This window comes from Bactrocera tryoni, chromosome 1 (assembly GCF_016617805.1).
Source record: "Bactrocera tryoni isolate S06 chromosome 1, CSIRO_BtryS06_freeze2, whole genome shotgun sequence".
Taxonomy (NCBI): domain Eukaryota; kingdom Metazoa; phylum Arthropoda; class Insecta; order Diptera; family Tephritidae; genus Bactrocera; species Bactrocera tryoni.
In genome coordinates, this window is record NC_052499.1 from 73,449,849 (window position 1) to 73,463,660 (window position 13,812).

General features: G+C 39.3%; 1 protein-coding gene across 4 annotated transcripts in view; it reads left to right on the forward strand.

Annotated features, from left to right (window-relative positions):
• The window catches only part of LOC120782175 (protein CEPU-1), a 499,499-nt gene that overhangs the window by 464,409 nt on the left and 21,278 nt on the right, over positions 1-13,812 (forward strand). For all 4 annotated transcript variants that reach the window (XM_040114313.1, XM_040114314.1, XM_040114312.1 and 1 more), the window contains 2 exons: positions 3,372-3,770; positions 6,927-6,985. In XM_040114313.1, coding sequence (XP_039970247.1) covers positions 3,372-3,770; positions 6,927-6,985 — 458 coding nt within the window. The remainder of the gene's footprint in view (positions 1-3,371; positions 3,771-6,926; positions 6,986-13,812) is intronic.

The following is a 13,812-nucleotide window of genomic DNA, read 5'->3' on the forward strand; positions in this document are numbered from 1 at the left end:
TGTTGACGTCTACGGTTGAGCGCCGACGTTGCGTCACTGTCTGCGGCAATGTGGCAAGCGTGCGCAATAAAAACAAGCAGTGCAACCGTATTTTCACTGCAACCACGTAGCATTCAAGACGCTCACACGCACACACTGTTGTCTGGCAGTTCGGCGCACTTGCGAACGCTTTTAATGAGTTCTTTCACATTTGCTTAGTTTTCTTCGTTTGCTGGCGTGTGGCAAATCGTTAAGTTGCCTGTGTTGTTGCAGACAATCACTGCTTTTATGCTCCTTTGTCGTTTGTGTGCGCATCTAACTTCGTTTTGCTTACAAATTATGCGCTGTGGCTATCGTGCTGGTTTGCTCCGGCCGCACTCCTTTCTTGTTGGAGACTTTGTAATACTCGCAAAATGTTATTACACCAGCGTGACATTAAGTTTTATTTCTTGAGTTGCAGTAAATGCAGCGACAGCAATATAACTTGATAATAAGCCAATGGACAATGTGCATAAAATCAAATTGATTTCATTCTCCCAACTCGGTGGCAGGTAGGAAAAAAAGCTTTAGACCTTTATATTTGTTATATAAATAATATATATGTATGTGTGCATATATTTCGAACTTGAAACTTTGTTTTCTTTTAGGGTATTATGGTTTCGTTCTGAATACCGAAGTTGAAAATATAGATATAAGGTAAAGTTTGAAATTTCGGCTACCGAAAAACTAAGTTGAAGCAATGTATGTATATGTACAGTAGATACATGATTTTGAAGACAATTTTCAAATTTTGTTTCGAGAATATAGAATTAGAACTAGAAATGACCCTTAACATCTAAACAAGAGGTATTTAAATTAAGACTGCGACCGAAAATCATCAATTTTATTCCTTAAAAAAAATCCAATCACGGTTCATTTCTTATTGGCGAGTTTTCAACTACTTCCATATCTTACAGACAACGCTCAGTGTCCTCTGGTCAAATTTGACGGGGACTGATAGACAACATACATATTTACGTATTTTATTACAAATTTTAATTCTTCAAAATAAACTCCTTTGCCAACATGCGTGCCAATGCTTAAGCCAATTTTCCATACACATGTTATAAGCTCCGACTAAGATGGTCTTCAGCGTCTTCCGCGAATTTTGATTTTTTCGGTTCCGGCTCATTTTTGGCAAGCCATTCGCTAGATTGCCACTTTCTTCTCGAATAATGATGGGTTTGATGAATGCAGGGTTCTCGGATTGTAAAGGTGGCTCTGTTGTGACCTCTATTAAAGATATTAATGTCTTAAAATTTTTCGATGTAATCGTCCTTAACACAAGTTAACAGAAGTGGATGGACGACTCGTGTGAGACAAGTTTTCGATGACTTCACAAACCTTCACCATTTGCTTCATGGCACCCAAATACTTGTGTTCGTGTTAAATTGAAAACACACAATTTTAAGCAACTTTCTTTAAATTTTTTTTAGTCAAAATCTCCACACAAACTTTTCGCGTCGTAAACCAACTACTGTCAATCACACACTAATTCACATATGAAGATTGAACCTCACAGAAACAAAAACAGGGGTTGTACCAATCTAGCAAAATCATTACTATCGATTCGGTTTTTGTGACAAGTCCGAGTCAAATTTGATCAAATGGAAAATGTGGCTGGTGGAAAGGTATCGTAATCCCATATGAACCTTCTTTCTAGATGGCACAGTTGAGATATCTAAAATATGTTCAAGACACGAAAATATGAATCGAAGGTCTTAACATATTTACAAATGAGTTTGCAGATCTATTAATAAAAAGTAAGGTCAGATCGCAAAGAAATTGATGGATCTTACTTGGACAGATAGATCTCATAGATCGCCAAAGCGTTTTAATCTTACAATAATTTCATTAAGTCAGTTTTTATCGACCCCTGCCACTCCGCAAGGTTATCTAAAGACATATCTACCAAGATATTTCAATCCCTACTGCCAAAAACCGGGAATTTTATTAGAAAGTGACAAGAGGATTCCGTCCGACAGAATACTTAGCCACACAGCGTGTAAACCTATTGGACAGTGTTCACTCAGAAGACCAACAATTGAGACGAGATTGACTTTGCCAAGACTCAGTATTTCGGAGGCCTCTAAATGGTTCATTATGGGCTGAGCTTACTAGAGGTCCTAAGGTCCAACGCCAAAACCCAGAAGCCATCGGAAAACAGACTTGGTTTCAATCGAATAAAATTGGGTAAAGGGTATCCCACCTAGAAAGCTTATCGGCTTTGCTGTAACCAGCGATTCCGCTGTGATCGAACATAGCACTTTACTGAAGAGATGAATTAGTAAATATTCTTGCATAGTTAGTAGAAGTAAGCGAGTTAAATATAGACCAATTCATTAAAGAGGGAGCTCAACTTTCACTAAATTTCTCAGAAACAATGTAGGTATCCGAGCGAAGTGAGCGCTTTCTTACATCCTGCTCCCTTCTTTTTAAGCCATCACAAACTAAGGTCAATCAGCTAACGGGAACTTTGTGTGCATTGATTGCAAGAGTAAAGGATTATGCATGCAACAAATTGCCAACAAGCAAACGACTCAGCTAACTTGAAGTCGAATTGCTTATTTAACCTCTACAAGGAGAAGTGGGCGGCTACTTGAGGCGCTTAACTGAAACTCACAGCTGCTCTCCTCACACACGCATAAACCAGTTCGCAAGTACAGTGCGCTGCCTTTTGAATGTGGATGCGAGTGTGTGTGCTGTTCGGTTATCCGCAGCACTTCTGCGTGCAACTGCAACAAAGTCAATGCACTGGCATGTGGCCGCCTGCAAGCGTCATTGTTTTCGCACTTCAGCTTCTTAACAATGCAAACATTGACTATGCCACCGCCACACGCCCTCGCGGCATGCGCCGGCTTGTGCTCAGCGTCTTGGCGACCATTTGCCAGCGGGAATTTGCGCTTGACTTTGCTGTCTGCGGCGCTGCGAGAATGACTTTCTCGACATCAGCTCGACGTCAACATGGTGATACTGCAGTCAAATGCCTCGGTGGTGGTTGTTGTTGTTCTTGTTTTGTGGCGGCCATTATTGTTTCGCCAATAGAAGCGGGAACTTCATTAAGTTCGCTGCTGCCCGCGTTCGTCCGCTTGTTGAGTCAGCAGCTCGACAATGCGATTGTTATGTTGCACATAAAGACAGCGATAACAACAACAACAACAATTTTTGGGCATACCCATATATACACACGCCACTGAGTGGATCAACGGCATTTCTTGATTGCAAGTTTGTATGCATAACAATACCGTTAGTGTGCGCTGACGTACACATGAAAACACACACATACATATACAGCACTACAACTTCTCTTTTCTTATGCTTTTCACTAACATCTCGTCTCGTCTTTCTTGCAGATACAACATTTCTTGGACCGTGGACTCACACACACCCATCGAAGAGTACAAGCTGTCCTTCCGAAGGTTGCCGCAAGGACACGAGGTCGATAACTCCATCGATACGCACACCGGCTCGTCATCCTCCTCGACGCTGCTGCAGATGTATGGCGGTGGCGGCGCAGTCGGTGGTGGCAGCATGGGCGGCGGCTTGCTTGGCAGCCAGCACAATCATCGTCTTGGCAGCGGTTTGGGCGCCGGTCTCAGCAGCTACGGCAATGTGATGCACTGGGGTCGTAACGATTGGCGCGATGTGGTGCTCGCTGCGATGCCATTGTCACATCATTACACCCAGGGGATGAGTTATATGATACGCGGACTCGATCCGGACCAGCACTACGAGGCCACTGTGCAAGCAAGGTGAGTACAAAGCTAGCGTCATGAGGGAGACACATCGAGACAAGCATTTTGTTTGTGAAATCCTTCCAACAGCTGCCGCGTATTGCATTCAGAGCAAGTCTTTTGCTGTGCCACAACTCTATGGCCACTGGTGTGGTGTAACAGTTTACTTGTCTGTCTTCTAAGTTCTGCTTTTCAGTTCAGCTGAAATTGACTACTCCTTGAGTAGATATCGCAATCAATACTTCAGTGTATGTGTCTAAGACAAAAACAATGTTCAGCTGTTGCTTTTGTTTTTGTAATTTTCAATATACGTGCAACGACTTGTTGTCACTTTACAGCTGTTTCCCTATTATTAGTACCATTTTTTCCCATTTCACTCTTACTGTTGTTGCTCTATAAGCTCCGACTACGTGCGACGCCGGAAATACCTTCCCCTTCACCGCTTTTATTGGCGCAAATTGATAGTTTATAATGCTCAAGCTCTTGATCAGCAGCTTTGGTTAGCTTTCGCGTTGCCACATTAACAATTTGCAACGTTAGCGCACACTGCTGTGCTAGCTGAAGCAAGCAGCGTGACAACAACAGCGTAAACAACAGCAGCAATAACCGTTACAATGGCGACATGACACGCTAAGCGCTACACTTTGGTGGAATCTCTGTCGTAGCGCGTTGATTTAGTGCAAGATTTCGCTCCGTTTGCCGTGGGGCATTTCATTGATTGCTCGCTGAATTTGATTGAAACTGATAGGTGCCGTGCAACAGGCGGCAATGTTGCGTAAATAGTACGCTAAAAAGGATATAGAGATGTAAAATGAAATTTTTTATTTCACATGCTGAAATATTCAATGTCATATTGCCACTCCAATAAAAGCCCTCGTCCCTATTTTGGCAAAAAATTAATCCGATGCAAAAGAACTTCCCAACCACCCGTAGACCCTCGCAAGTCACTATAGAAGTGTGTACCCTGTCTTTATCTTGGTAGAACACAATTTCTTTCTTATTAGCCAAACTTAGCCACAATTGTGAAAGTAAAGGCACGAGTTAAGAGTGTTTCTTTAGAAGAGCAGCACCAAACACATAGTAATACCTTTTTAAACTGTCAATTATTTCCACAATTCGACCACAACCTTTTTCGCTTGACATTGTTATACATATGCCTATTTTTCTTCACCGGCACTCGTGGACATTGCCAGCGGACACCGTATCTTTGCTCCCTTCGAGTTGCCTCTAAGATGACCACCGTCCCATTTATGAGATGTCGGGGGCAGAGAGGTAGAGATGACGAACATGGTCAAATATTTTGTGGTGTCTTAAATGGTGTAATACAATTAGTCCTTCTGCCAAGGGACAGCATTACCGAAAAAGTAAACTTAACCAAGATGTTCAAAGTTTAGCAGCAAGACTGAATGGAATTAATTTACTGTCGAGCTACTTCAAAGAGATAGTACAAGCAAGTGGTACACCGACGGTGTAGAGAATTGGTGCAGGAGTTGCAGGATCACGTACCAAACTCTCAATACATATGGGAAATTTATCGAGCATTTTTCAAGCCAAGTCTTTGCCATAAGTTTGTACATAGAGATAAACTTCCTAACGGAACGTAACCAAGTGCACCTTATCTGAGTGCCGCCCGCTCCGCAGCATTCACTAACATGTTGTGGTTAGTCCTTAGAATATTAAGAAGCTTCTTCGCAAGGATGAAGGTGTAGGTAGGGAAGTTTTGGCAATAACTCCAAGCCTAGCTTATTACGCGAATTTCCGGTTCTGCGACAGAGAGCCTGAAACTCCAGAACAGCTGCTAATTGGCTGCATAGCAGTCAGCAGACGCAGGATAAAGGCCCTGAGATCTATGTGTCCAAATATAGGGATCACATCGCCTCACTACTCAATGCTGGGGCTAGTATAGTTTTATGCGTTTCTCATGGATACGGTATTGTTTCTGTCTTGGATTCGTCTAGAGAGGCTGCTGACTTAGCCACCTGGTTTGATTTTTCAAAAATATTCTTATGACTGGAACCCAAATTATGGTTAAGTCGAGTGGGGCTTAAAGCCTTCCTTGCATTATTTACTGCGCTGGAGATAAACTTTATCGCATAACATCAAATGCTTCATCAGAAACGTAGAAACCTTTTAGTGCTGCTTGGATATGTAGACAATTTTCCACCAAACAGTCCACCCTGTAGCTTAATGTGTTAAGAATTTTATACCTATAGAAAATTAAAATTCATTCTGGTTGAAGGTTTTAAAAAGAAGGAATTTTAAAATTGACTGTTTTTTGTCGAAATCGAAACAAAATGCTCACAATTCTGGACAAATATTATATAACTTCTCACATAACTTTCGTATATAGTTTTCTTTACACACATGAATTTTTCACTAACACTTTGAACTATCGATAAAATACATAAATAGTTTCAAAATATGATCTCGTTGAACAAAGGCGACGTCTTTTGGTATTTAAGCTCAAAAATTGCAGAACTTTGTCCTCAAACCTAACTGACCTACTGAGTCTTAATCCATCAACAAAGTAATACAAAGCAAATAATTATAATAAACATTTACGTATACATATGCATATTGTATATACATACATGTTTATAATAATATATAATTAGGTATGTGTATGGATTGCATAAGTGAATTATGACCTTAAATAAACATGTGGGGCCTCAGGGCACAGAAATACTTCCAATTTCACTTTATTTGTTCGGCAATGCTAATTTATATTTAATTCATGAATTGTTTATTTCTCGTTATCTCGATACTCGCATACTGCAAGCGTCTTACTTGCCCAACAATGCTCAAATAAAATCAGAAACTAATTACAGAGGCATGATATGCAAACCCTCAAACAAATTGTATGCAAATACTTAGTCCGTCCGGTCCGTGCAGGTATTTTGCTCTCGGCCACATGCCACTTGCCGTATGCCGCATGCCGCATGCTGCATTGACGCATTGACGCACTGATGCAATTGATGTGTTTTGTCACAAATAATCATCTGTGCATAATAATTTTCGAGGTGACATTTTCATTCTCTAATTAATTGCAAATTCTCGTTTTGTTCGTTTGTTTGTCTTTTCGAACGTATTTGAAATACTTTAGGACTCAAGCAACCGTAACACAAATAGCTAAGCATTGGCTAAATTTCATTTTAATTACATTTGTATTTGCAGGAATCGTTATGGTTGGAGTGACTTGACGCACAGCTTCCTCTTCTCGACATCTTCGAATGGTAAGTGGAAAATTGCTGCATTCAACGTATTTTATTACATTATTAGACAACTACACAGACACATGCGTGAATAGCCGTAAATAAGTGTCTCTATATAGATATTTATTTGTGTATAAAGGGTGTTTTTTTAATAGTATAGAACTTTTGCTTCAAATTAGATTGAAATCACAAACACTTTGAGACTTTGAGGAAATTCTAAAGAAATCTAACGGAGAGACATGAGTTTGCTGACCAGTTAGCACACCCTATACTTAATAGAACACGATTTTCAAAGCTCTAGTGAATTTGTAACAAGTTTCCTTCGTTCAAAAAACATAAATGTTAAAAACATCTGAGAGATTTACCAGCTTGCACTCAGCAATTCTATTCGCCACAGAAAAACACCCTTTATATTTAAGTTTATATTCATGCTAAAGTGCACAAGTAAATATTATTTTGAAGTGCAAAGCCGTTTTTATGTGCCATTTGTAAATTACATTAATTTGAACATTACCAAAGCAATTGCCTGACAAAGTAAACCTAAACTAATGAAACCACACACTTGCATTACAATTACATATACACATGCACACATATATATACATGTGAAATGACATAATTAAATATGCAAATCCCTGCATGCATAAACGTTTGGGATTATATATTAATTTTTAAGAAATTTTAATGCCAGTTGCTGATAACTAGCACATGCAGAGCACTAACATAGACAAAATAACATTTTTAATACACTGAAAAAAATTCATATACTTATACTTAATTTTTACACACTTAATATATAATACTGTATTAATATGATAAAAGACTTTACCTTACAAACATTTGATGGAATTTAAAATTGTTTATATGCGAAGTAAGTGTATTATTTGTCTGAATTTGCACTTTAATTTAGAATTGTCAGTATATTATTACCAACCGAATTGTGTTGAAATCGATCGAGTAGGTCCTGAGATATGGGATTTCAACTAAAAGTGGCCGGTGCCACACCCGTGTGGGTATCACAAATACAATATATATACTCTTGTTTCTATTGAAAACTCCTTTCAATTTTTTGTGCGACCTTCAAAGTGTTCAGACGGTTAAATAAGAAAACATGTTCCACAACCATACACTTTTTTTTTCAAATTAATTGTTGGTTTTAATTTTCTAATAGCATATGAAAGCCACTAATGTGACTTTTAAGTCTTTTCTCGGTCTTCTCTCAAGAGCTTAAGGCTTTTCTTTAATTTTTTTTCTTTCTAAAATAGTACTCCCTTCTTAATCCTCTCAACGAAACTGCCTATTGCTTTCACTTTTTGTTCAAAATATTTCCAAAATGAAAAGTACTGAAATCTTCACATAAACTCGATGCTGTTATTCGATTTATATGACAATGTTCTTACCCTTTTTATACCCTGAACAGGGTATATTAAGTTTGTCACGAAGTTTGTAACACCCAAAAGGAATCGTCGGAGACCCTATAAAGTATATATATAAATGATCAGTATGTCGAGCTGAGTCGATTTAGCCATGCCCGTCTGTCTGTCCGTCCGTCTATCTGTCTGTATATATACGAACTAGCCCCTCAGTTTTTAAGATATCGTTTTGAAATTTTGCAAACTTCCTTTTCTCTTCAAGAAGCTGCTCATTTGTCGGAACGGCCGTTATCGGACCACTATAACATATAGCTGCCGTACAAACTGAACGATCGGTATCAAGTTCTTGTATGGACAACTTTCACATTTGACAAGATATATTCACGAAATTTGGTATATATTATTTCCTAAAGCAACAATGTTATCTACGAAGAAATTGATCAGATCGGTTGACTATAGCATATAGCTGCCATACAAACTGAACACATAGTTACTAACAGAAATGCACCTGTGAAGGGTATTTAGCTTCGGTGCAACCGAAGTTAACATTTTTTCTTGTTTTTTGTTACAAAAGTAATACAAACAGCAGATCATGTCAAAAATTTTTACTACTATGGGCAAAAAATAATAAGACTTTGTTCATAACTTTTAAATTTTTAATTTATTATTCAAAATCTATGTTGATCCCTAGAAGTAGTCGCCCTTGGCCCCAATACACTTGTGCCAACGTTTTTTTTTTTAGCCTCGAAACAGTTGTTTAAGTCATGTTTTAATCAATTGTAGTATTTCAAAAATAAATTAAAAATTTTAAACATCTATAAAAGTTGTGAAAAAATTTCAGCTTTGTACTCGTACTATAACCCAAGCATAAAAACTGAATGATAATAAAATATATAAAAAAAATTGAAAGTGATTAAGGTTTTTCAAACTTACTTTGAGGGTTTCCAAAAGTGATCTAATTAAGTCTCATCTCAGATATTTTCTTAAATTCCTTAAATACAGTTATATACATATATCAAACTTAACCCGGATTGACAAAGAAACAAAATTGCTGGATGGTATCGACGATTTATTCATAAACCAACGTTAAGACGCTAGTAATGAATGGTTATATGAATGTAGTGTTCTCAACTGGGTTGTCAATCATCTCTGTTGCAACCTCTACTCGACGTCGGTTTTGCAAAAGGTTCAGGCTTCCTCTTCTATCTCTCAGATGCCAACACAGCGACTTGCAAACTTCGTTTTTCTGACTTTTACGATAGACGAATGCACGACTTTCATGCAAGTCGTTTTGGATTACTTCGCAATCTTGCTTTGTGCTATTCAAATTTGTGATAGAGCAGACTCCACAAAGCGTTTCTGCAACATTTTCAACAATTCCGTAGTTATGGAACATAGAAAGCACAAAATGTCAGTGCAATTGACCTAGATAATAAATATGAAAAGTTTTAAGAAATTCCTTGAGCGATTCCAAAAGTAATCTATAAAGATTTTATTACGACGATCATTTTAGACATTTTATGAAATTTCTTGATTTTATCTACATACATATATACATTGAAAAAATTGTTCTTAACCATAGCCGGAAGTAAAGTGAAGCTTGCAACGCAATCCAAGGTCTAGTGGATGCTCCCCTCTGTCACAACGATTACATACATAGGCCCAGTACACTGATAAGTTCCAATATCCTGTTAGAGTTGTTGAATCAGATTCCATGTCGGAATTCGCAGTTTGCACAATAGGCTATAATGGTTAATAAGTGTTTCTTGAGCCTACAGAGGGCGGTTTGAAATGCTAAAAGTAGCCGGAATGTCTCTCGAAAGGCTGATTACACTTAAACCCAGAAAACTTGCCTGCGGCTTCCATACTTCTTTCTGCCCACTTTTTTTTCCTTGGGAAGCAGCTTATTTGAGGTATGTAGCTTTACAATCCTACCATGCTGTAAACTGCTGCAAAGCGCGCAAGCTCATTAGCCGTTCTCAAGCAGTCAGTGTACCACTTAATAGTGCTACACCTTAGCAATAGGTCAAACGTGGACTTACACTAGTCAGTCTTACTGCCGAGGATAACTTAAAACTTCTTTATGAAGATTGCTTTTTGCTAATGCTGTTCCTTGTCAGAAGGGCCAGTGATGTTTCACCTCTGCTGTCATTTGAAACACTGTTTATTTAGCTATTTGATTGATGACTATTTGCACCAACCCCTTGCCAGGCATTATCCCCTTTGAATGATATCGCAGAGAGTATTCTTGAGTTTGCCTCTTGCTAATAAAGCAATATCGTCCGCGGAACCTCCTCTCCATACAAAATGCTCCATACACCTAATTAGGAATATTAAGATATGTGCCGTAAGAAAGTTTTTGATTAACATTTTATTTTAGAAATGGAAGAAATTAGTTTTTCACCAGCTAAAATTTCTTACTAATTCTCTATGTGTAGCTTCTATGTTTATTTGACAAATAAATCGCACAAAAATTTGCCAATAAACATTATCGCAAACATTTAAATGTCATAGATACGTAGGAACACATATGAATACAATCTACATATATAGGAAATGTAAGCAAGTATGTTAACGCCAAAAATGAAATATCTTTGCCTTTGTGCAAAGCGCTTTTTGCCCATTCGTCGCTTGGGGCGTTTGGCAAAGCAAATCAGTTTAAAATATTCCAATTTAAATGCATTAAAATATTAGAATGCAAAGCAGCTGACAAAACTATGCCAAGCGCATAGACACATATACACATATCAACATATCACATAGTAGATTACACATATATATATATATACATATATATTTATATGTATTTGTGTGTGTGCAACTAATGCGCTGCGTTGCTTTGCTTGGCACGCATTTACTCATCTATTGTAATATTACTGTGAAATTGCAATAATAAATTTCTGCAGAGTATACACTCATATACATATGTATGTGTGTGCGCATGTATGTGTTTGTGTCTGCGAGTGCACAGACCAAGGCCAAGCAAACGTGCCCGTCAACGCTGGTAATATTATTGCATTTATCTTGCAAATGCACGCACAGATAACAAAGCCGACACACACACACACATGCGCATGTGTCTGGAAAGTGACAGAATATAAGGCAGAGGAGACTGCAGCGCTCTGCGCCCTAGCTCAAGAGCTGTGGCAAGCGTTGTTAGCAATGTCATGCCCCACAACGGCACTCCAGGCTTCGAGCTGCTTGTGATTAAGAGCAAGTACTGCCGGGGACTGGGGAGCTGAAGAAGGCTGCAGCCAGCGCTGCGTCATGTGAGCTGCTTTGAGTTACACATTCATTCATTTTGATTTCACTTAAATATTCATCCGATTTGCGTCAGGCAAACAGGCAAACCGAGTCTCAACATATTCGCACAACTACTGACACAGACACGCACGCAAACAAGCTAAAACTATGCATTCGCATGTGTGTGTGCTTGCATGTTGCATAGCCATATGTTAATGGTGGCAATGTTGCATGCTGTTGTCGTTGCATTTCGCTGCTTTGCCACTGCCATTCATTGCGCAACTATTTATGGATCTGTGAAATTGTCATTTCGGCACGCACTCACTAACTCACGCCACCGCACTTTGTCACACACACGCACAAATGCATCAGCAAAAGCGGTTGCAAGCGAAGCAGCTCGCAAAGCCAGTAGATAAGTACGTAAAGCCAATGTTGCAGCATGGCGAATTGCCGCTGCGTATGTGTGCCTGTTTGTGTTTCCATATGTGTGTGTGTGTGGGCGTGTGGCAAAGCTAAATTCAGCAAATTAACAATTTTTGGCACGTTCATTGTAATGCGCGCTGCTGCTTTTTACCATTGTGCACACAGCCAATAACACGCATAACAGCCACATCCGACCCGCACACACACACATACATACAAACATATGCTTACAATAGCAATAACAATTCGAATGCCTGCAGCGCTCACATTGGCGGTATTTTGTTAGTTTAGTTGGTTCATTTCGTTTTCGTTTGTTCTCAGATTTACCAACTCCACTCTGTGCACCGTCGCGTATACGTAACATTTTGCATGTGCGCAATCATACAAAAGTCCCTACTACAATGAGCGCCTAGTATATTGCTACTAGCATGCTATAATGTCTCCTTTCAACTTCCAACACACACGCCAACACACACACACACACACACACACACAAATACACTGATATAACTGCAGTCGTTTGTCTGCCGCGCGTTGCCATTGGCGATGCATTGTGCCGCGCCACGTTGGATGAAATGATTTTATCCCACTTTATTATTCAATCCGTTTCATTTCATTGCGTAGTATTTATATCGCTAATTGCATTAAAGCAGCTCAGCTTTTCATTCTAATTGCAAGCGTTATTCGGCGCTTTGTGCGGACTTTCATTTCAATTCAATTCCATTATTTGCCTTTCATGTGTGCGTGGTACTGTGTATGTGAATGTGTTGTTCAGGGAGGGATTTTATTTGGTGTTGTACTCATATTATCTCCTAACACGTGTAGATTGCGGCTGACATAAGCAAAAACTGACATATTCTACAATAATAGTGCAACCTGCGATCGCTTGAATAAAAGTATGTTAGGGTAGGCTAGGAGATCGATCCTTACAGGGGCTCGATTCTTACTGAATTAAGCTTAGATACATATATAATATCATAAGAGCCTTACAAAGCGACAAATCGTTTTAAGTCTATTATAAATTTGTTGAAACGTTTCGGCTTTGTCTTCGGGTTCGCCGAAGGTAAGACTGCTGAGATTTTTCGAACTCAAACCTGAAAATGGTAGATAACGGAGCTTTTCCACTGAATATATCCACATCACCCCCCTCAACACAGAGTCCAGTAAGAAAACCAACGATTGCAGCAACATGTACTTTCCTATGGAAAAAAGGGAAAGTAGTTCAGTAAAGTGTTAAAACGCAAGACGTCAATGGAGATCCAACTCGGTCCCATTCCGATGGGAGCGGGCTAAGGATGCCCCTCTGGCTAGCTCATTGGTTTTGCAGTTGTCAGTGATTCCGCTAAGACGAGGCCCAAAAATAAGTATCATTATGAAGTGACAGACGCTATTTCTAGTGAAGACAAATACTCCTGGCTACCTTTGAGCGCACATTTAGTCAGCTGCTCTGCTGTTGGAGCCTGAAAAACACTACAGCGGACCGCCAGCCTAAAGCTAAAATTGACGAAGAGCTCAGCCTCCAACCTTCTCTGCTAGCTTTGACCCATCCATAAAATAGCTCACTTCTCCTTTTCTCCAGCGGCTCCGTTCTATCCACATATCGCTCGTCGGTATAGGAGCAGAGATAGAACCGCTGCGATTGGGCTCTTCGAAGCAGTGATCCAAATTTTTCGAGATGCAATTGAAGGAGTAGAGAATTTTGGCGTGTTTTGTTCGGACGCTTTCATATCCCCAACATCCAATAATACACCTGCCGGCAACGTCCATCGGTGTTATGTGTTAAATGGCATTAAGTACTATTGTTGGTGT